The 20,921-nt window shown below is 49.8% G+C and overlaps 1 protein-coding gene across 1 annotated transcript in view; it reads left to right on the top strand.

The window, feature by feature from the left end:
- Nucleotides 1–20,921, top strand: part of DPYD (dihydropyrimidine dehydrogenase) — a 322,055-nt gene that overhangs the window by 282,536 nt on the left and 18,598 nt on the right. Inside the window, 2 exon segments of the mRNA XM_015563508.1 lie at nucleotides 17,755–17,897; nucleotides 20,243–20,422. Coding sequence (XP_015418994.1) covers nucleotides 17,755–17,897; nucleotides 20,243–20,422 — 323 coding nt within the window.

Raw genomic sequence — 20,921 nt, 5'->3', positions numbered from 1 at the left:
CAGGAGGCAAGCAATGGATGCTTCTCACTCTCTCCTTCCTTCCTCTCTCTCTAAAATCAATAAAAGCCTATTTTATTTTAGAGAAACATCGATCAGCTGCCTCCTGCACACCTCCCACTGGGGATGTGCCTGCAACCAAGGTACATGCCCTTGACCGGAATTGAACCTGGGACCATTCAGTCTACAGGCTGACGCTCTACCCACTGAGCCAAACCGGTTAGGGCATAAAAGCCTATTTAAAAAAAATTGTAATTAGGATTCCTAGCATCCAATAGGCCAGGGCCTAGGCATAAACAGAATAGTGAATAAAAACTCACTTTGTGAGTATCTACTGGGAAGAAATTGAAATTTTTTGTTGTGTTTCTTTTTGTCTTGTTTTAGAAAAGACAAGGCAAAAGCATAGCTAAAAGCTGGAAAGTTGTACCTTTTCCAACTACATTTTGACACATCTGCCGGAGAGTAATGTTTCTCTGAAAATGTAAACAATCTCAGGTCCAGAAGTCTCAGCGGGCTTTTGTTTGAACTTGGCCCTGATCAAGGCATGCCTGATGTATGGACGGAGGTTCACCCGGGGCCGGTCCTGTGCTAAATACTTGTCAGCTTTGTGGTGTTGGGCCACGTTCGGCTAGAAAGTATGATGATAGTCCTGAGGGTCAGCTGACACTTAGGAGTTGAAGTTAGGGGCAATGATGGACAAAGTGACCATTACATAAAAGTTCAAGTGGAATCTAAGACTCTGTCTTACACATTTTTCTTCTTTGCATGACTGTCTTTATTTTTTTTTTAATTTCAGTTTACATTCCATATTATTCTGCATTGGTTTCAGAATAGAATCAGCTGTAGTGATTCGATGACAGTCATGTTCTTTAAACCGGTATTGTTTCAATGAATCGTTGGAATTTTCTATTCAGAAATTGATAGACCAGGAAGAGGAATTTGTCATAAATGCATCTGAAATCAGATCTGCCCGTCAGAGCTATATCTACCCCCAAAAGAGCTGGATCCTGGCCTCACTCTCCCGGCAGTTTCCACCCAACTCACATCATTGACCTGACTTCATCTCCCACCATTATCCTCTATAATAAAAGCCGAATGTGCTAAGTGTCCGACTGTTCATTTGACCAGTCACTATGATGTGCACTGACCACCAGGGGGCAGACACTCCGACTGGTAGGTTAGCTTGCTGCTGGGGTCTGGCTGATCGGAACTGGATGAGACAGGCCAGACTCACCCTGGAGCCCTCCAGGGGTCCCTCCCTGGCCCCAGTTGTGCATCGATGGGGTCCCTTGGTCTGGCCTGCGCCCTCTCACAATCCAGAATCCCTCAGGGGATGTCGGAGAGCTGGTATCGGCCTGATCCTGCAGGCCAGGCCAAGGGACCCCACCAGTGCACAAATCCGTGCACCAGGCCTCTAGTTTTAGATTTAAAAAAAAAAAAAAAAAAACAAGATACTATCAAGGCCATTTTTAGTTATTTTATAAGGACTTAGCATGTGTGAAAACTTTGATCACCAAATGAAGGTGGTAATTCTTCAATTACCTGAAATATGTATCTAAAATTGGATTTTCTTTTTGTCATCCCCTTTATCACACCCAACCTCATAGAATGCTTTGTCGGGCTCAATAAAAAGGGGGGGAAAGTGTAGATTTCTAATCCATAGCAAGTAAGCCAGAAAAGACAGATGGCAAAGAGAAATTTATTCGTTTAGAAAATCATGCTATTTTTTAATGGTTTGTTCTTAATCACGATAGAGGATGCAGGTGTTCTTTATTCTGAGATTGATGCCACTCCATTTCCTTAAGTGCAAAGAGCAGGGGCTGCAGACCCTTGGGAAGCTCACAGCATCGTTGTAGCTGGAGCGTCTAAGTTCGAGTCACTGAAAACGCTGTGTTCAGTTTGGAGGAGCCATTGCCCGTGTCTCATCTGCATTGCTTTTCTTTCTAAATCCGATCCGTGTGGTGTTTTTTCCACGCTCTGTTCTCTATTGTAACCATGGTGGGAAACGGCATTGCGACCCCAGATAAAATCCCTACAGTGACTTCATGGGGGAACCTTGTACCCGGGTTTCTAGGAGCCCTGAGAGCAGCCCTTCCGTTCCTCCCTGCGTCTCTCCTCTCCTTGCTCCTGGAGGAGGGGGGAAGCGCGTTCCGGGGTGAAAGCTGAGAGGGGAGCCATCAGCAGCTCAGTCTGAGTGTGAGGAAGAGGGCGCGGATCCGGCTCCAGGACTCGGGGTGAAGCTGGTTTCTGCACAGGCCCCGGGCCTGCCCCCTGGAGCTGAATATTGACACGCGTGCATCGGCCACGCAGATCAAGCCGGCGGAGTCAGCACCGCTCTCGGCTCGCACTGACACCCTCACCCACGACGGAGCCCTCTCGCCTTACCCCACTCGGGGGGCCTCCGTGGAGGACACCGGACACTTGAATTGGGGGTTCGCTGGATCGAAATGCCACCACTGCGGAGTAATTTGATTTGAGAGTACACTAGTCCTTATCACGCTCACAGTGGAAATTATAAATGAAGTGTAACGCTCATTGTTTTCTCTCCCAGCGTGGACCCGGGGTAAAACCAACCGGAGACCGAAGTCTGATATTATCTTTTCCACCAGAAAATGTCTTATAATTCACACCTCCTAAAGGGAACGAGCTACATGAGCAGAATGCTATTATCCTTTATTCCCCTTCCAGTAAAAAGTAAATGCATTCCAAATTGCTCATTCTCTGGGAGCTTTGATCCAAATTTAAGACAAACTATCAATCATAAGAAAGCAACAACGCGCATTTCTTTTCCATCGCGATGCTGAAGCCTCGTGGCGATCTTCTAATAACAATAGTATTTACAGAACTTACCGTCCATCCGCTCCCACTGCAGGGGAGCACGCAGCCCTTTCCGGGCCTTCAGGGGTGAGGTCTCAGTTGTATTCATTACCACGCACACTGGTCCTGGAGGAAAGAAGGAATATTCACGAAGGGCTGAGAACGGTCGGACGCTTAGAACCGGGAGCTTTTGACACGTGCGTCCTGGTTTAACTCCGCGAGGTGGGTGCTGTCGCTGGCCCCTGTGACAAATGAGGAAACAGACTCAGCACAGCTCTGGGAACTTGAGTGATGGCCGTGCCCAGCGTTTCCTGGAGCTTCCCTTGCTGTCTTTCCTGGGGGCAGACTCCCAGGCACATAGTCTCTGGCTGCTCCTCCTGTCCTCCGAGGGCACATGAAGGAAGAGGCATGTGGGCATGGCTGCCACCCCAGGCAGGCTCCCCGAGGGCCGGGGGTGAAAGGAAGGAATGTCTGGTGAGGCTGGTCCAGGAGGCCCTGAGGACGCATTTCAGGCTGTGGGAATCCCAGGGGACATGGCAGGCGTGAATACACTTGACATCCTTAAGAAATTGCTAACTTGCCATGCCGTGTGGCTCAGTGGTTGAGCGTTGACCTATGAATCAGGAGGTCACGGTTTGATTCCTGGTCAAGGGCACATGCCCAGGTTGTGGGCTCGATCCACAATAGGGGGTGTGCAAGAGGCAGCCAATCCATGATTCTCTCTCATCATTGATGTTTCTCTCTCTCCCTCTCCCTTTCTCTCTGAAATCAATAAAAATATATTTGGGAAAAAAGAAACTGTAAACAGGACAGTGTTTGAGGAGTTCCTGGCTAGAGGCCGTAGGCAGGATGCAAAGAACGTATTGAGTTTAAGTCCGAAACACAGTGACGGCCGATGACTTCTGTGTTGTCACTGTGGATCCCAAACCAGGGCACAGAGCTGCTACCAGATAAGCCAGGGGGTGCACCCCAAACACCTGGTCTCGTCCCCCTTCCCAATTCTTCTGTCTTCTTACAAATCCATACCCGGTGCTGCCCTCAGAAGTCATTCTGGACTATCTTCTCAAACAAGTTTCTTGAAATGAAATAGCCATTTGGCACCAACCACGTCCTTTCTAATTTCCCTCCCTCGTGTGGCACTTCCGGAGAGAGACGCAAATGGGCTCTTTCCTGATGTGTGTCCTCCTTTATCTCTTTCTCCGAGAGAGCTGTCAGCTTCCCTCCCACAAGCAAGTGTCGCTGGCACTTAATATCCCCGTATTTGTGCAGTCGGGTTTCCGAACTCGTCTTGAATTGATGTGGTTTCAAATATATATGTTAATAACCACGGGTTCTCATAAGAGTAACATATTTAATGTCAAAGGTGTCCATCACGCTGCCCAGCATGCAGAGCCTCGGCCTTTTCTTTCTCTTCCTTGACCTTTACATTAAAATCCCCTCCGAAGCCTCAGGAAAGCGCACAGAAGGGAGCTCTGTGCCCTCGCCCGGGGCCTGTTTGTCAGCCTCCTGAGTCATCCCAACCCAGTGATGGCGACCCTATGACATGCGTCTCAGAGGTGACACGCGAACTCATTTTTTTGGTTGATTTTTCTTTGTTAAATGGCATTTAAATAGATAAAATAAATATCAAAAATATAAGTCTTTGTTTTACTATGGTTGCAAAGATCAAAAAATTTCTGTATGTGACACGGCACCAGAGCTACGTTAGGGTTTTTCAAAATGCTGACACGCCGAGCTCAAAAGGTTCGCCGTCACTGTCCTAACCCGTGTCCGCGATCCAGCAGCCCAGCCTTCATCCCAGGGACCCCTTGCCGGGCCGTCCGCTCCAGGTGCATGTTGTCTCCTTGTCCCGGACGTCGCACATGTGTCCTCGGCCCCGCGCCTGCCTTGGACCCATGTCTGACGGTGGAAGGCCTGGGGCCCACTTTCCTGATTTTGTACTTTTGATATTTACCTTCTCCGAGTGCAGCCTGGAGCTCACGCTGTCTGAACCGCCCACGGACCGTCTTTGGCATTTAGACAGGTAACCGCACACAGCTACGGTTCGTCTGCAACGCCTGTCTCCAGCAAAATCCGCCTCAGTTAGTGAGGTTAGGGACGGGTTTCTCTCCGTGGTTGACAAAACGAAGCTTTGCTTTTGGAAATAAATGTCACCGTTTTTTTGTTTGTTTTTAATCCTCATTTTTCCATTGATTTCTAGGGCAAGTGGAAGGGAAAGGGAGAGACAGAGAGAGAGAGAAACATTGATGTGAGAGAGACACATCAGTTGGTGGCCTGCCAACCAGGGCCTGGTATTGAGCATGCAACCAAGGTGCGTGCCCTTGACCTGAATCAAACCCGGGACTTCTTCAGTCCGCAGGCCGACACTCTACCCACTGAGCAAAACCGGCTAAGGCCATCATCATTTTTTATTTTTTTTTACCAAACCACACATTTAACAGAGTGCACATACCTACATAACTATGTTATAAATTGCTGGACATTTTAACTCTAATATCGTTGTAACATGAATCACACATATTCTTCAAGTCCACACTTTTGCAATAAATTAAAATGCTCTCAAACCACCCTTCTAGTCTTTAGGATTCAGAATACTTTCATACAAGTGCTTGAATGCACTTCTTTACCTTATGTCCGTAAGAACACTTCCATATCCGTGTTGGTACCAAAAAGATACTGAAATCTTAAAAAGCTAAGTATTTAGAAACTGAGGTGCCTCGGTATAAGACCGCACTGGTAATTATACAGGAGAGCGTTCTTCGGAACAGGAAGGCTGCGTGTCTGTCGCCCAGTGTTTCGGCGCCTCTGGTACGCATTAGCCGACTTGTTCTATTGTTGCCGTTCCACAGCACCTGCCATTCTGGAGGCTGGCTGATGTTGCAGAATAAAGCACACTCATTACACGTTGCCAGCTTCAGAGGAGCAAGCTCATAACCCGCACTGCTTTTTGAGAAGTGATGATACCTTATATTTCTGGAACTAATCACTGCTAAAGAAAGTAAAAGGATGAAAACATATTTTTTTTCCCCTGTGAAGACCTTTCGCGGCATTGTGTGCCATTCAGCTATAAGATGATTACAGTGTTTGTCTGGCAGGAATGACAGCGGTGAGAAGTGACTTCCTCTGTGTGTGGAGAGGTGCGTGCGCACCTGTCTGCCTCTAGGTGCCATCGTCCCCATCATTTCCCTATGTTAGCCCGACTCGCCGACCGTGAGACGTGGAGGAAGAAGGAGAATAGAAAATAAGGCTTGAGACCCGTGTTGAGTTTTAAGGTCAGCAGAAGGGAAAGGTGTTCATATAATGGTTTCATGATTTCACTGCTGCTCGCAAGCCCCACCCTTTGAAGTTCTTGCCTCGTTATCCCACCCGGACTCCTCGCGCTGACCTGTGTTGGTCGCACCACCTGAGCTCATCTGCTGGCCTTGAGCCCCTCCCCCACCTTGATGGAATACTTCGGTCCTGGGTTCACTGGTCTTCCCATCGCTCCAAATTCTGTCATTATTCTTAAGAGATAGTAATTATAAAAGTGCATAGCATTCTACCTCACACACAGTGAGGGCAATACATTCCACCTTCATCGTCGTCACAAAATAGAATCCATGTTGCTATGTACCCATCAATTTCTAAAGCTAATTTAAAAACGATGCCACTGATATTTATGTAACACTTTTACTGTTTCAAAGCATTTTCAGAATTTCATTTTATTCGTACAACAACTGCATGAGACAGGCATTGTTAGCTTTATTTCTAGAATGATTAAGATTGAGCTCGAGGGTGCTATGGAGAGACGAAAGCAGACATTGATACCAAGGTTTTAGGACCCCAAAGTCCCTCCGTGGTTTTTTGCAGTTGGACAACATTGTAGCAAAGCTTTCCATTAGTCAGCACCGCCACACCCCCTGTTAGCTCTCCGCTACTAGACATAAATGCGCCGTTTCACAGAACCCCAATTACAGAGCACACTGTGCATGGCAAACAAAACTCTGAAGAGTGGGCTATCTTCCACGTTCTTCAGTAGCTCACAGGTTTTCCATCTAGATAACCTCAGTTACCCAAATCCAAATGTATCATTCTCTACACACCTTAAAAGTATATGGTTAATGACGTGGACACTCCTCCTTGGAAACACTGCGTGTCCGTATCGTGCATTCTCGCAGCATCTTCCCTTGCAGGGTGTTGTGTTCAAAGTCTGTTTTCCATGTGTCACAATGCCCTCCACCTCCTGACTTCTCCCTACAGATGTTTGGCCTGAAGATTGTCAGAGGGGTTGGTTGGTGCTGTGGACCGAATGCTTGTGAACTCCCTGGAGTCATAGGTTGAAAGCCTAACCCCCATGGTGATGGTATTAGGAGCTGGGGCCTTGGTGAGGTGATCAGGTCATGAGGATGGGGCCCCGGTGCATGGAATCAGTGCCCTTACACCAGACCCAGAGAGCGTTTCCCAATATGTGACTCCTGGGTTTGCGTAAACATGGAAACAGTTACCGGCAGTGTTACTAGGAGGTCCTGGGACAACCTGCGGGAAATCCCTCAGTCACTGTCAGATACTCTTCTTATAACCGTAGACGTCCACACTTCTGTAGGAGAATAAAACCCTAACAGGTGAAACAGAAAGGATGTGTCATCCACCGTCATCACATACGAGTTTCCCAAAGAGTCTGGGTCACATCAGCCTCTTCTGGTGAGTGGAGACATGTGTTTTCTGTGTGGAAATACCCCCACAGCCCGTTTCCTTCGCCGTCTGATGCTCAGGCGGGCCCCGACGCCCCGCAGCCACTAAGGACAAAGGCGATGTCTGGACGAAGCCCGGGCAGGTGGCACTGATGGTGAGCTCGCCTCAGGCTCGGCACCTGGGCCGGAACGGAAACCTCGGCTCCCCCATCAGCTTTGTGACCGAGAGCCCCAGCACCAGAACTTCCATTTCGGCCTCGGTGTCTGGGCCTCCTGGCACGCTCTCCGCAAAGGAAAGCTGTCCCCTTGGGGTGGATCTTCTGAGGGCGGACGTGTTGAAATAAATGGCTCCTGACGTGCGGAGTGTTGAAATAACTGTGTCTCTTAACACTCCCCAAGTCATGAGCCGTCTATTTCAACACTTTTCCCCTTGAAGTGTTTAAATAATAGATTTTACACCGGGCTGTGTCCTCCGCTCTGCTTAAAGTGGAAGGGACTGTAAACATGGCCATCTGCCTCATCTGGAGTCTACACCCTCTGCCTGCCACGCAGCCCGGTCGCCATCGTTTCTGAGGAAACCTGACGTTACATTCCCTGCTCTGTCTTCCTTACGTGGTAGGTGACTGGGTGAGAGCTACGGCGATGGGACATCACCCCATTAATGGAGAAATGGTTGCATACAGCTTTTTTCCAGGCACCTGACCTGTCAGCACAGGCTAGAAGAGCTTTTACTAAAAAACGACTCGTCCTTTTGTTTGTAGGACTGATAGCAGCTGGCTTGCGGGGTTATTTTGAGCGCCTGGGCGCATAGTAACCGAGTGCAGGCCTCGGCCATGCGTGTGTGGACAGAAGTGCGACAGACACATACTGACCTTCTCACGGAGGCGATGTGGGGGCAGGGCTGCTGTGGAGTCACAGGTGGAGGTGGAAGCCAGGTCTTCCTTTTACCAGCCCAAGGGCAGGACGGGCTACCCTTCTGAGCATTAAAAGCAATGGCTCCTGGGATCTTGGGAGATTTGAGTGAAATCGCATGTGAAAGCCGTATAGAGGCCTCTGGACGTGTTAGGCAGTTCAGTCAAAGACCACTGTGATCACCGCCGCTAACAGCAGGAAACGGCAATTAATAGAAACTATCAGTGCTTTGTTTTTTTTAAAACAAAAATCTATCTCTAGTATTCGCAAGTTTGTCTCTTTGTTTTTGCTAAATAATACGGACAAACTGTTGTTTTATGATAGGAGCAGGGAGAATCCAAATGTTGTATAAAGGATTAATAACCTTGTTTTGGAATGTCTTTGAATTTCTGGAAAAGTTAAGAAGATAGTACAGAGACTTTCCATAGACCCCCCCTTACCCTATTTTTATTTTTTATTATAAGGGGAATTTTAATTGAAGAACTTACCAGTGAAATGTTTTGTGCCAAAGCCTGTATTTTAGAGGCTAACGAAGTGCTGTGAAATGAATGGAAAAAATCCTTGTGAGAGAATTGAGAAGCCCCAAGGAGGGGTGTGGCCAGAGGGGCGTGGTCAGGAGGGTGTGGCCAGGAGGGGCGTGGCCAGAGGGGCGTGGTCAGGGGCGCGGTTTGGAAGGAAACCACAGTTCTGGTGGAGACACCTTACTTTCCTGTACGTAAAACAGCTCCCTGGCCCATCTAGATCCCTGCAGATAGTTCATTAAGAGGCAGAGGGTAAATGTTTGCTTTGGTTTCCCGGTGCTAGGGAACCTTTTAAGGAATCATTAAGATCTGAGTCATAAGGATGCCCCAGAAAGAATACAAACACAAGCACTCATTTCCCGTTTGACATTTCCCAACGTCTATAAACCCTATTGATTTCTGATCCTGAATGACCTCACTGGTGCACACCACGCCTGGTGGAGTTGCCACAGGGCTGTCTGTATGGGCTAGTGATTATTGATTGCGACATTGTGTTCCCCACAAACGGGCCACTGTGAGTCGTTAAACTTGTCAGCGTTCTGTTTGCCCACAGTGTCTGGCGTGCGTGCCCTCTCTAGCAGTCACAGATGTTTCCCTGGCTCGTTCTGTGCTGGACATGGGACATAAATCATTTCCCCCAGAAACTTTTTAATACTTGGCCACTTTAGAGTTGTAGATTTCAGGAGCTGCCCGTAACCGCTGAGCAGGTAGGAAGAAGGCCTGTGGGGTCCTGTGATGGCATCTCGGGGCTCACAGAGAAATGACCTCGGGAAGGCAGGCAGACCTGCTTCCAGCCGCGTACTGCCGTGAGCGTGCCAGTCTCGCCCTTCATTCTGTCGCCGGGGGTGAAACAAACGTTAGTGTCAGGGAAAGGGGCACCTCGAGACTGCTGGCGCCACCTACACTCAGGGCAGCAACACCCGAAAAGATGGGGGAGACTGTGTGGTCTACTGTGACCTCTGTCAGCACAGCTACAAGGAGCCCTTGAGCCCCGTTGAGAAAACAATGTATAGCCGTTTGGACAAAGGCTACCCCAACCGCCTCTCCTGCGGGGCCCGGGCGCCGCGCCCCAGCCGGGCTGCTGACGTGGGTTTTGCACGTCTGCGCCGCCCGGTGCCCGGTTCCGAAGGCCCCGCAGTGTTTGGAATCAGCGTGTACGGGGCCAGCACGGGGATGATGAAGCGGTTATGGCAGCAAAGGGAGTGGAATGAGCAGCTACGAATGAGGAACAACATCTGCGTGACATTTCGGCTTAGCTGTGTGCATTTGACACGGACTGCACATCCTTTCCCACCGAGTCGGTCCTGCGAACCGGCAGCCTCCTTTCGTGCCCACAGATGTCAGCCCGGGGCCGGTGGGCAAGGAGCTGCTGAATCGTGCAGGCTGGCACGCAGCCCGCTCAGCCGGAGCGTCCGTGCCAACCCCCAAAGGAAGGACCCCCTCTTGGCCAGAGCCCCGAGTCTCATCAGAGGCATCAGCAACCGGGAGCGGCCAGTCCAGGGTGGCTGCTTCCCCCAAGCCCACCCTGCCCCTGCCAGGCGCCACCGGCCGAGTGTCCTCAAGGGCTCAGCGGGAAGATGCGTTCACACTGACGCGGCGTCCGTGGGAACAGCACCCGGAGTGCCGGCGCTCGGTTCTGGAGAGAGAAACACTCAAATGGCACTGGGCTCCGCGTGCACAGACCCTCACGATCTGTTCACAGATCCGCCAGCAGGTGGTGACAGCTTTGAAGCTTGGCTCTGGGTCTCTGAGTCCAGCAGGCAGCAGAGTGCGATGCCGCAGTGCTCGCCAGGGCCGTCTGCCCCGCGTGGCGCTCAGCTCGGCGGAGCCTGCGGGGTTGTGACTCAGACCTAGTCCCTGTCTGTCTTTTTTTATAATATTTTTATAGATTTTGGAAAGGAAGGGAGAGAGGGAGAGAGATGCAAACATCAGTGATGAGAGAGAATCATGGATGAGCTGCCTCCTGCACGCGCCACACTGGGGATCGAGCCCGCAATCCAGGCCTGTACCCTGACTGGGCATCGAACCCTGACCTCCTGGTTCATAGGTCGATGTGCAGCCACTGAGCCACGCCGGCCGGGCCTATTCCCTGTCTTTATATTTGCGTCATTCTTGGACTCCATGTGCCCGAAGTCTTATCCGTCAGGAATGGGTTTATGGCACCTCGTGTGTGTGTGTGTGTGTACATGATCTATGTGGCTCTGGAAACACATGGCCTCCAAGAAATTTTCTCGAGATTGCAAACCTGGGAGAGATGGACACACCGAAGACCTGCCCTGAGGGTCCTCGGCTCCCCCAGGTTTCCTTCCTGGCGGACTTTCGGCCCCTCCACCTTGAAAATAGAAGATCCACTGTCTCGCAGGTTTCCTTTCTGTCCACAAATGGGCAGGTGCTCTCCGATGTTACAAACAAAGCCTTTCAATGGTCTGACAGCGGAAGGCATCCAGCAGGCGGATCCAGATGGGAGAGGCTCGCTTTTCTTTCTTAATCCTCACAGAAGGATATGTTTTTGTTGAGAGAGAGAGAGAAGGAGAGAAACATAGATCTGTTGCCTTCCGTATGGGCCCTGACCAGGGATCGAACCTGCAACCTAGGGTTGTGCCCCGATGGGGAATGGGACCTGCACCCTTTTGGTGAGCACACAGTACAGTGTACAGATGATGTGTTGTAGGACTTTGCCCCAGAAACCTGCATAGTTTTGTTAACCAGCGTCACCCCACTATGTTTAAGAAAAGGGAAAAGGTGCTTAGTTTTTTCAGTGACCATCTGCATTGCAGGTATCCGTATACAAGTCTCTTTTACTGCTGACAGTTTTCATTAATTGACCTCATTTCTTCCGATTGTTTGTTATTAGTGTATAGGAACACACAGATTTCTACATATTAATTTTGTGTGCTGCTGCCTCACTGAATTTTTTCTATTAATTTCTGGTGGGTTCTTTAGGATTGTCTATATATGTAGTATCAGGTCACCTTAACACAGTGACAGTCATTTCTTCCTTTCATATTCGGTGCTTTTATTTCAGAGAAAGACAAATACCGTAGGGTGTTACTTATATGTGGAATCTAAAAAAACAAACAAATCTCAGAGAGCTCTCAGAGACCGAACGGGTGGTTAGCAGCAGGGAGAGGAGAGCTTGGGGGAAGGAAGGGCGAAAAAGGCGAGAGAAGAATATGGTCAATAATATTGTGATGAGTTTACATGGTGACAGGTTATGACTAGAAGTAGTGGGATGATGACTTTGTAAGGTATACAAGGTCAGTCACTGGACGGTACACCTGCAACTGGTGGTATAACCGATATAAGATTGCATACCAACTACACTTAAAAAATGAACAAAATATTCAGTAAAAAAATGCCCACAATTTGTTTATCCAGTCTCTCATTGACGGACATGGACTTGGGTAGTTTCTGACTTGGGGTTATTATAATTAAGGTCGTTGTGGACATTCTTGCACATACACGTCTGCAGTCTTTGTTTCTCCTGGAGGAAGGTCTGGGAATGAACTTGCCGAGTCATGGCATAGGTGTATGTCTAATTTTTAGAGAAATATTCAGTTATCCAAAGTGATTTCACCATCGTACGCTCCTACCCGCAACGTAGGAGATTCCTACTTCACAGCCTTCTCAGGCTTCGGTGTCGGGGGGCTCTTGATTTTTAGCTGTCGTCTAACGCGGTGAGCTGTGTCCTGTGGTAGATCATTTTTCGTGTACCAACTGCCCGTTTGTATGTCTCTTCTTTCTTGAAATGTCTATGCAACGTTTGCCCATTTTAATTGAGTTATTCATCTTTAATCGTTGCTTTAGAGGAGTGCTTAATACATTTGAGTAAGAGTTCTTTGTCAGATAGATGTGTGTAAATATAATGTTTTTTCTGTACTTTAGCTTCTTTCTTTATTTTTTGAGTAAATTCAGTTCATCAGTATTTTTAATGTACTTATTTGCTCTTACTGTCCTTGTGGAGAACTCTTTGCCTAACTCACGGTGACAAGGACATGCTCCTGATTCGGTCCACGTGTTTTTCTGGGCACTTGATAGTTTCGGGTTTTGCACGGAGATCTCCCATCCACCTTAAATGTGAGGTGACCCAGCAGTTAGAAGGTGGATTTCCCTTCTAACCAGCACTGTTGTTCCAGTGACTTCTCTTCCCCACTCACCTGACCCGGTGACTTGGTCTCCAGCCACCGCCCTGCTGTGTGAGGAGCGCCTGGGAGCCGCCCTGTCTGTGTCTCACGCTGAGGCCTGGTGCTCAGACCGACAGCCAGTCCCGCGTCCGTCCTCGGGGCATTCGGGTGACTCTGGGCCGTTTGTCTTTCCATGTGAACTTTCAAATCAGGCTCCTCAGGTTCCCCAAAGACGGTTCCTGGGATTCTGACGTGGGTTTCGGCGAATCTGTAGGAGGGTTGTAACACCGAACAGTCCGGACTCTCCCGCCGGGAATGTGGTCGCTCAGCTTCTCCTTGAGCCTCTTTGGTTTCCTCCTCGGGGGTATTTCGGAGTTCCCGTGGAGCGATCCCGCATATCCCTCAGGATGCGGTCCTACTTGGTGCTTTCTTGTGCTGTTGAAACGTGGTCGTAAATTTGAGTGACTGGTTGCTTATTGCGAGGACATAGAAAAGGATGAGCGTGTTGTGTCTATAAAATGTATAAAGGTCGCGTCTTACCCCCGCACAGCGTCAGCTCTCGACTTAAACATTATGAAGGTCGCAGAGAGTTTTGTCCCCGGCGATTCACCAGCCGGTCTTCCTGGGACAGGGAGCTGAAAAGTCAGGACTCTGGTCCATGGTATTTTATTTTTTTATTGACTTTTTTTTTTGAAAGCGAGAGAGAGAGGAAGGGAGAGGGATAGAGAAAAAGAAATGTCTATCAGAGAGAAACAGCATCGAGCCCCAAACCCAAGCATGTGCCCTGACCAGGAATCAAACCGATGACCTCTTGGTTCATGGGTTGACACTCAGCCGCTGAGCCACACTGGCCAGGCGAACTCTGGTCCAGTGGTCACCCACCCGTGGTCCGTGAGGTCCGAACGGTTGGCGACCGCTGCCCTGGTCCGTGTTAAATGCAGATGACGAGGTTTCCAGGGTTCCCTCGATCACTCTGCTTTGAACATTTGCACCATTTTGTAAACAAAAACATACTGACGTGTTTTTAAATGAGGGCAGGAGTCGCCCTTCCTCACTGTCTCTTGCATGGAGGTTACTGAACAAGTAACGCAATGACTCCACTTTATAGAGCCATGGATTCATCTCACCTTCACACACACCAGCCAGTGGCACGAACCAGTTCACAGAACTCTCCATGCTTGGTTTCCAAAGAGGGTGCCCCTGTGGTGGCACCTTGCCCGATGCAGCAACAGAGCCGAGGGGGAGTAGCAGCCGTGTCCGTGTTTCAGTGACCCTGGCTCGTCGGGCTCCGTCTCGTCCGTGTACACGTGCCACACGCTGCATTTCTCCCCAGCCCGACGTCAGCGTGCGCTTACGGGACGGTTTCATTAAACGGCGCTGTCATCGGTAATTGTTTAAGCAGCGCCACAGCACCGTCCAGAGAAAGGTGAGCCCGTGGCATTTGAAATGTCAGGGATTATCTTAACACTTTTATTCCAGTTTATAAAAACGCAGGTCCAGGCCATTCTGTGGCAATTATTTCTACAGAAATTGGTTCTTTAAATAAATTGCTGATTATCTGAAGATGACAGTATTGAAAATGCTGCTAATGAGTGGATTAATCAGTGTAGCGTGCGGTGGCCACCTACAGGTGGGAAGCAGAAAGTACATAGAGACTAATTAGCTCCAGCTAGCACATATGAATCCCATGTGTTTCCCCACCCAGTGACATGCTTACAAACATGTATTCCTTCATGCCAGCCTCTGAGTCCAGGACACTGTAGTTCATTTCTGCGTTTTTCATAAGATTGTGGTTTTGTTCTAAATCAGTATTCACTCTGCATTCATGTTTACCTTTGTCCTATAACGCCTGGGTATCATGGTCATTATAATTTATCAACCAAACTGGGACACTTTTAGAGTGAAAGAGAATGCTATTTATAATTATATCGTGTAATTATGAATAAATACAGGTATAATGAGCTGGGACTTTCTCTCTCTGGGTCATATAGTTACAGCAATTACTAGCTACCATCACTTTAATATAATTCCTTGCCACTAATTAATACTAGAACACGAATATTCTTGATTTTATCATACATGGACAACATATATTTATTAGTTATAAAGATTAACTCCTCTCTCTAACTTAATTTTACAGGCGTTTAAAATAGGGAAGAAGTATGGCATTGTGGTTAAGAGCATGGCATTGCAGAAATGAATCAACACTTTTTTATCTAAAAGAGTCAAGCAATAGGAAATCTAGTTACCAAGTAGAAAGTTCGCCTTCATCCTATCCCCAGAGACAATAACAGTTTAACACTCGACCTTCTCTCTATTTGTGCGCCCACAGAGAATGTGCACGCACTTCTGGCCACAGTGGGGCCAGATCACGTGGATTGTTCTTTACCATCTATCCCGGAGATACGGGCAGGCCCGTTTAAAGGTTCCCGAGGACGTCATATACGGACGAACTAGGATTTATTTGATGGCAAAGCTATTGGGGATCGTGCAGGTGGCCTCACGGTTTTGCTGTAAAAAATAACACTTCATGGAACATCTTTGCACGTGCCACTCCGTGTCTGTGCAGACGGAACCGATTTCTCAAAGCGGCATCTCTGGGCGGAAGGGCTGTACCTGTAGATCCTGCAGTAGCACCCCAAACAGTGCATTACCCGCACAGACCCTTATAGTCACAGGCAAACTATGTGTTTTTAGAAATTAAATGACATGGGAATGGCAAGTTCCCCAAATTTAAAGTCTAGGAGGTTAACACCCTTGGGTGACACATGTTTCACCCCACACGTGTCTACGGCTGGATGCCCTTCCAATCCTTCTCTCCGGCTTTGAGAGCAGCAGCAGCTGGCGGAGTGAATGACCAGGCGCCGTGCCACGGGCTGTCCACAGATTGTGCCCTTTAATTGTCCGAGCTGCTCTGTATTATTGCCGCGATGTCCCCTTTCCACAGGGAGGGAGAAGGGTGTCTTAGGAACGAAGGAGCTGGCCCAGTCACACTCGTGTGGGTGACAGAGAGCCGAGACTCACACCGAAGGGGCGGGACTCTAATCCTGAGCTCTTAGCGTGGCCCCAGGCGTCTGATAGCAGGTTCCTGGGGCGTGACAGCCCCCACGCACAGCGTCCTGCGGGTGGCATGACTGACGCGGGCACAGGCAGCCCCCCTCCCGGCATCTGGCCCTCCATGGCCCAGGGCTCCGGGCCTTCCCCTCACAGCAGCAGGAAAAAGGCTTGAAACAGTCGGCAAACATGAAAACACTTTCACAGAACGTTGCACTTTTCCAGTAACCCTGCAAGGACAGCAACGTACAGCTGCTCTTCTTCCTCCGCTTGCGTTTTCTTGCCTCTGCGTAGAAGCCTGGTCCCCTTAGAGCTCCGGTTTGGGGTGAATTATGCTATTTTTCTAGAGGACTTCAGTCCCTGTGTAAAGATGTATTTTTAAACAGCTGAGTCTCACGTACGTATCATTCTAGTAGGTTCATTACCACGTTAAGCTCGAGTTAGTAAAGTATACCATTGCTAGTACTTGATTTATCTGTATCGTATCAAAATCAAACTCGCAACTCCCAAATCCTTGAAACTCTTGATTTGCTAACATTTCTTCTGGGTGATGCTACAACTCTTAACAATTAGACTGTCAAAGTTCAGTTTCTAACCAATTTGTTATCCACTTCATTCATTATATCTTAATTAACGTAAGCAAATTAAACTGCATTTTCTCTGTGCACACACTGTGAGCACGTGTGGGCGTTATGACCCAGTTTCTGCTTTCCTGCTACCTGGAGCCATTGACTGTGGATTTGTGTTGAAGACAGTTGTGTAGCAGTGGCTGTCCCAGACATCACATGATGGGGGGGCGGGAGGGGAACAGAATTACACGCAATGATTAACCCTCCAGTGACCCAACATTAGCATGTGTGCTACACTCTTGCCCGCTGACTGTTTCTCTCCTCATCGAGGCCTAGTCATGCAGAGGGCAGCTCTGCTTCCCTTTCCCCCCGTGAACTGGAGCTCTCATGTCATGAACACCCATGTCTGCCAGTTTACTGCATGGACCTTTGGATTCTCAAAGCTTTTTTAATGTATTCTTTTATTTATTTTATTATTGATACTATTACAGATGTCCCCCCACCAACCTCCCTTTAGCCACCTCTACCAGATTCTCAAATTTAAATATATATATAGATGTTTGGCCTGCCAGCATGGCTCAGTGGTTGAGCATCAACCTATGAACCAGGAGGTCACAGTTGGATTCCCGGTCAGGACACAGGCCTGGGTTTCAGGCTCCGTCCCCAGTGGGGGGCATGCAGGAGGCAGCCGATCCATGATTCTCTGTCATCATTGATGTTTCTGTCTCTCCCTCTCCCTTCCTCTCTGAAATCAATAAAAATTTAAAAAATTAAAACATAAAAAAAGACCCAGTGCCTGAATGTGCTATGCACGTTCTTCTACACATCACTGTAGTAAATCCAGTTGCAGTGTGCATCTATTTCGTGCGAGGTTGCCATACCCACTTGTGTCCCACGTCTTCACGCCATCGTGCTATCAACGTTCCTAAAATAAACACGCCTTTTACAGACGGACATACTTGGGACATAGCAGTGTGTGCCTGTTTTGTGTGGATAGCTCTCACATAGAGACAGGAACTCGGGCTCTGTCCAGCACAGGACGGCATAGCCAGCGGTCAGCGTGCTAACCATTGACCTCTCTCTCCTGCAGGCACGGCCATCAGGCCCATCGCCCTGAGAGCCGTGACCTCCATTGCGCGCGCTCTGCCCGGATTTCCCATTTTGGCCACGGGTGGGATCGACTCCGCCGAGAGCGGCCTTCAGTTCCTCCACAGCGGAGCTTCTGTCCTGCAGGTATCACTTACGACCCTCCCTTCCCACATCCTCAGGGTTACCACGGGCTTCGTATATTTGAAGTTTCCCCCCAAAGGTTCAGCTCCGAATCGCTGTTGGTGCCATTCTGAGTATTTCTCTTACAAGAAAAAGAAATTTCTGACCCGAAAAGAACAGTTCACAGTCGGTTCCTCCTGCGTGCCTACCTCCCTGCCTACCTCCCTGCGTTTCCAATCACGACACTCAGTTTCGTGCCCACAGTTCTGCTGGCGATGAGCTGTCCCAGTTCCCGATCCATCCTCCCAATTACAGTTTTGAAAGGATGCTGAGTTCTTAGCTGATGGTGATAATGGAGTTCTGGGGTGTGGCCACTCCTGTTCTTGGAGGGCCTCTCTCTCCGCCTTGCGCTTACGATCCTTCGATCCTCCTCCTGACGCATGCCAGCGAGATTACAGGTCGTTCCAGGCTGTCTGAGACCGGTTCTTCTGACCTGCGCTGTGTCTTTCTGCTTTGGGGCAGTGAGTTCTTTTTGCAATGACAGCAAGCCAACCCTTAGAGCCTTGTGACCCGGTGCTCACTCCCGTGTGTGCACAAGCCTAGTTGTGGGGTGACGGCCTCATGCTCCGTCGTCACCCCACAACTGAGTCACAGCAACCTGGGCCCCCAAGGTGACCTTCTTCTGAGGAAACCCAGTCCTCACGTTGGTCGTGCTGTTTCTTTGTATCGTGTGTGCGTGTGTGTGCGCGTGTGTGTATGTGTGTGTGTGTGTGTTTCGTGGCATTAGAGTTATAGTTCAGGTTTGGAGACAAAGACGTGAGTTGTTACAGATTCTAATTACAAGTTAAAAGTCATCTCACTGTAGGAAATTAAAAATGGGGACAATTAGAGATACATTGCAGTTGAAAGAAAAATGCATTCTGGGAAAAAGCAAAAGCCCCCCCCCCAGATAGGAAAGCAAGCTCACTTCTCAGCAGCCCGGTGAGTCCAGGGCGGGTCAGTGGCGCGCAGCTACTGCGTTGCCAGGAGAGCATTGATTCGCAATTATGGAATGATCGGCTCCTCCACGGCCATTGACACACTGACCTTCGCTAAGAAATTCTGTGGTCATTATTTTTTTAAAATATATTTTTATTGATCTCAGAGAGGAAGGGAGAGGGAGAGAGAGAGAGAAACTTCAGAGGATAGGAAAATGGCGGAGATATAAAGGGACGTGTCCTGTGCGGGATGGAGCCCGCAACCTGGGCCTGTGCCCTGACCGGGAATTGAACTGTGACCTCCTGGTTCCTAGTTCGATGCTCAACCACTGAGCCACGCCGGCCGGGCTCCATGGCCATTATTTTAAGTGGAGCAGCACAGAGGCAAAGGAAAGCATAGGTCCCGTTCAGGCACAGGCATCGCCCCCCACACACAGGGGGAGCCTTTGCACTGCGTCCCCAAATAGTCACGTGATGTAGCAGACTGAGCCTGCCCAGCGGCGTGGATGTGATGGGCCTGTTGGTGGCAGAATGATGCTGGGGGAACGACAGATGCCCCCAATGAAGCAGACCTTTCCTAAACCCGCTACCGCCAGGGAAGACATGAGAGACTGGCTCACATGAGTGTGTGAAACATGCACGCGGAGTCGCCCAGGGGTACAGTTTCCTGTCCCAAAGCCACACGTTGCTTTTTAAAATATATTTCTCTTGATCTCAGCGAGGAAGGGAGAGGGGTCACAGTCCGATTCCCGGTCAGGGCACAGGCCCGGGTTGTGGCCTCGATCCCCACTGGGGCGTGCAGGAGGCTGATGTCTCTCTCTCCCTCTCCCTTCCTCGCTGAAATGAGTGAAAATGGATTTATGTTTAAAAAGAGCGCACGGAGGCGGTGGAGACCTCCCTTCTTCCCGCCTGGGACCCCGGGCTCACCCGCGGTTGGGAGGCACCAAGCCTCGTTCCTGAGCAGTTACATCCGCATCCCACCCCCGCGCGCCTGTCTGTGCAGTAAGAGAACCGTGGCTTTTGTATCTTCTCCCTGAACATCATGAGGCCCCTGGGTTCCGGGTGGACACTGACCACCAAGCATACGGGCCAGAGCCAAGGTCCTTCCCCCTGTTGTGCCAATGTGCCTCCTTGGAAGTTCCGCCCGTTGGGTGTCATCTGGAGCAGCCCCCGGGGTGTCCCTGCGCCCAGCACACGGCACAGACCCCAAGCGTGCAGTCTGGCGTGTCACGTTGGCTGATATTCCTCGGTCGTGCAAGCTCTGGTGCGGTGGCCACCCCTCCCCGCCCCTCCCATGCCCACCTGAGCCTGCGGGGCACACAGGTGAACCTGGTGGAGGAGGTGAGAGCGGGCGCGGGGCGAGCGTGGGGCTGACGCCCGTTGTCCCCCCAGGTGTGCAGCGCCGTCCAGAACCAGGACTTCACGGTGATCGAGGACTACTGCACGGGCCTGCGCGCCCTGCTCTACCTGCAGGCCATCGAGGAGCTCCGGGACTGGGACGGCCAGAGCCCCGCCACCCCGCGCCACCAGAAGGGGAAGCCGGTCCCTCGCATCGCTGAACTGGTGGGAAAGGTAGGTGCCCGCCTCTCCCGGTGGCCCCAGGCCTGTGCCCGCTCACTGCCCCCTCAGGTTGTGGTTCCCTGGCACCGTCTTCGGCACAGAAAACCCAGTGCCCCATGGGGTGTGGTTTCCACAGGAGAGTCGTGCCGAAGGGGCCTGGTTTCAGCGACGCCACGGTTCCCAGACGTACTTTTTTTTGTTGTTAATCCTCACCCAAGGGGTTTTTTTTTCACTAATTTCTAGAAAGAGAGTGGAAGGGAGGGAGGAGAGGGAGAGAGACAGACACATGGATTGGGAAACCTGTAACCCAGGTACGTGCCTTTGACGGAGAAATGAGCTGGTCGCTGGCGCTCTAACCACTGAGAAACCAGCCAGAAATGAGCTTATATTTTATAAAACCAATACAACGAAGTCCTATAAAAGAGAAAGCCAGGAGTGTGTGCATGTGAGAGTGTGCGCGTGTGAGAGTGTGCGCGTGTGTGCGCATGCATATGTGTGTGTGCATGTGCGC

The sequence above is a fragment of the Myotis davidii genome, unplaced genomic scaffold (assembly GCF_000327345.1).
Source record: "Myotis davidii unplaced genomic scaffold, ASM32734v1 scaffold217, whole genome shotgun sequence".
Lineage (NCBI taxonomy): Eukaryota > Metazoa > Chordata > Mammalia > Chiroptera > Vespertilionidae > Myotis > Myotis davidii.
This window is presented reverse-complemented; position numbering and strand designations above follow the sequence as displayed.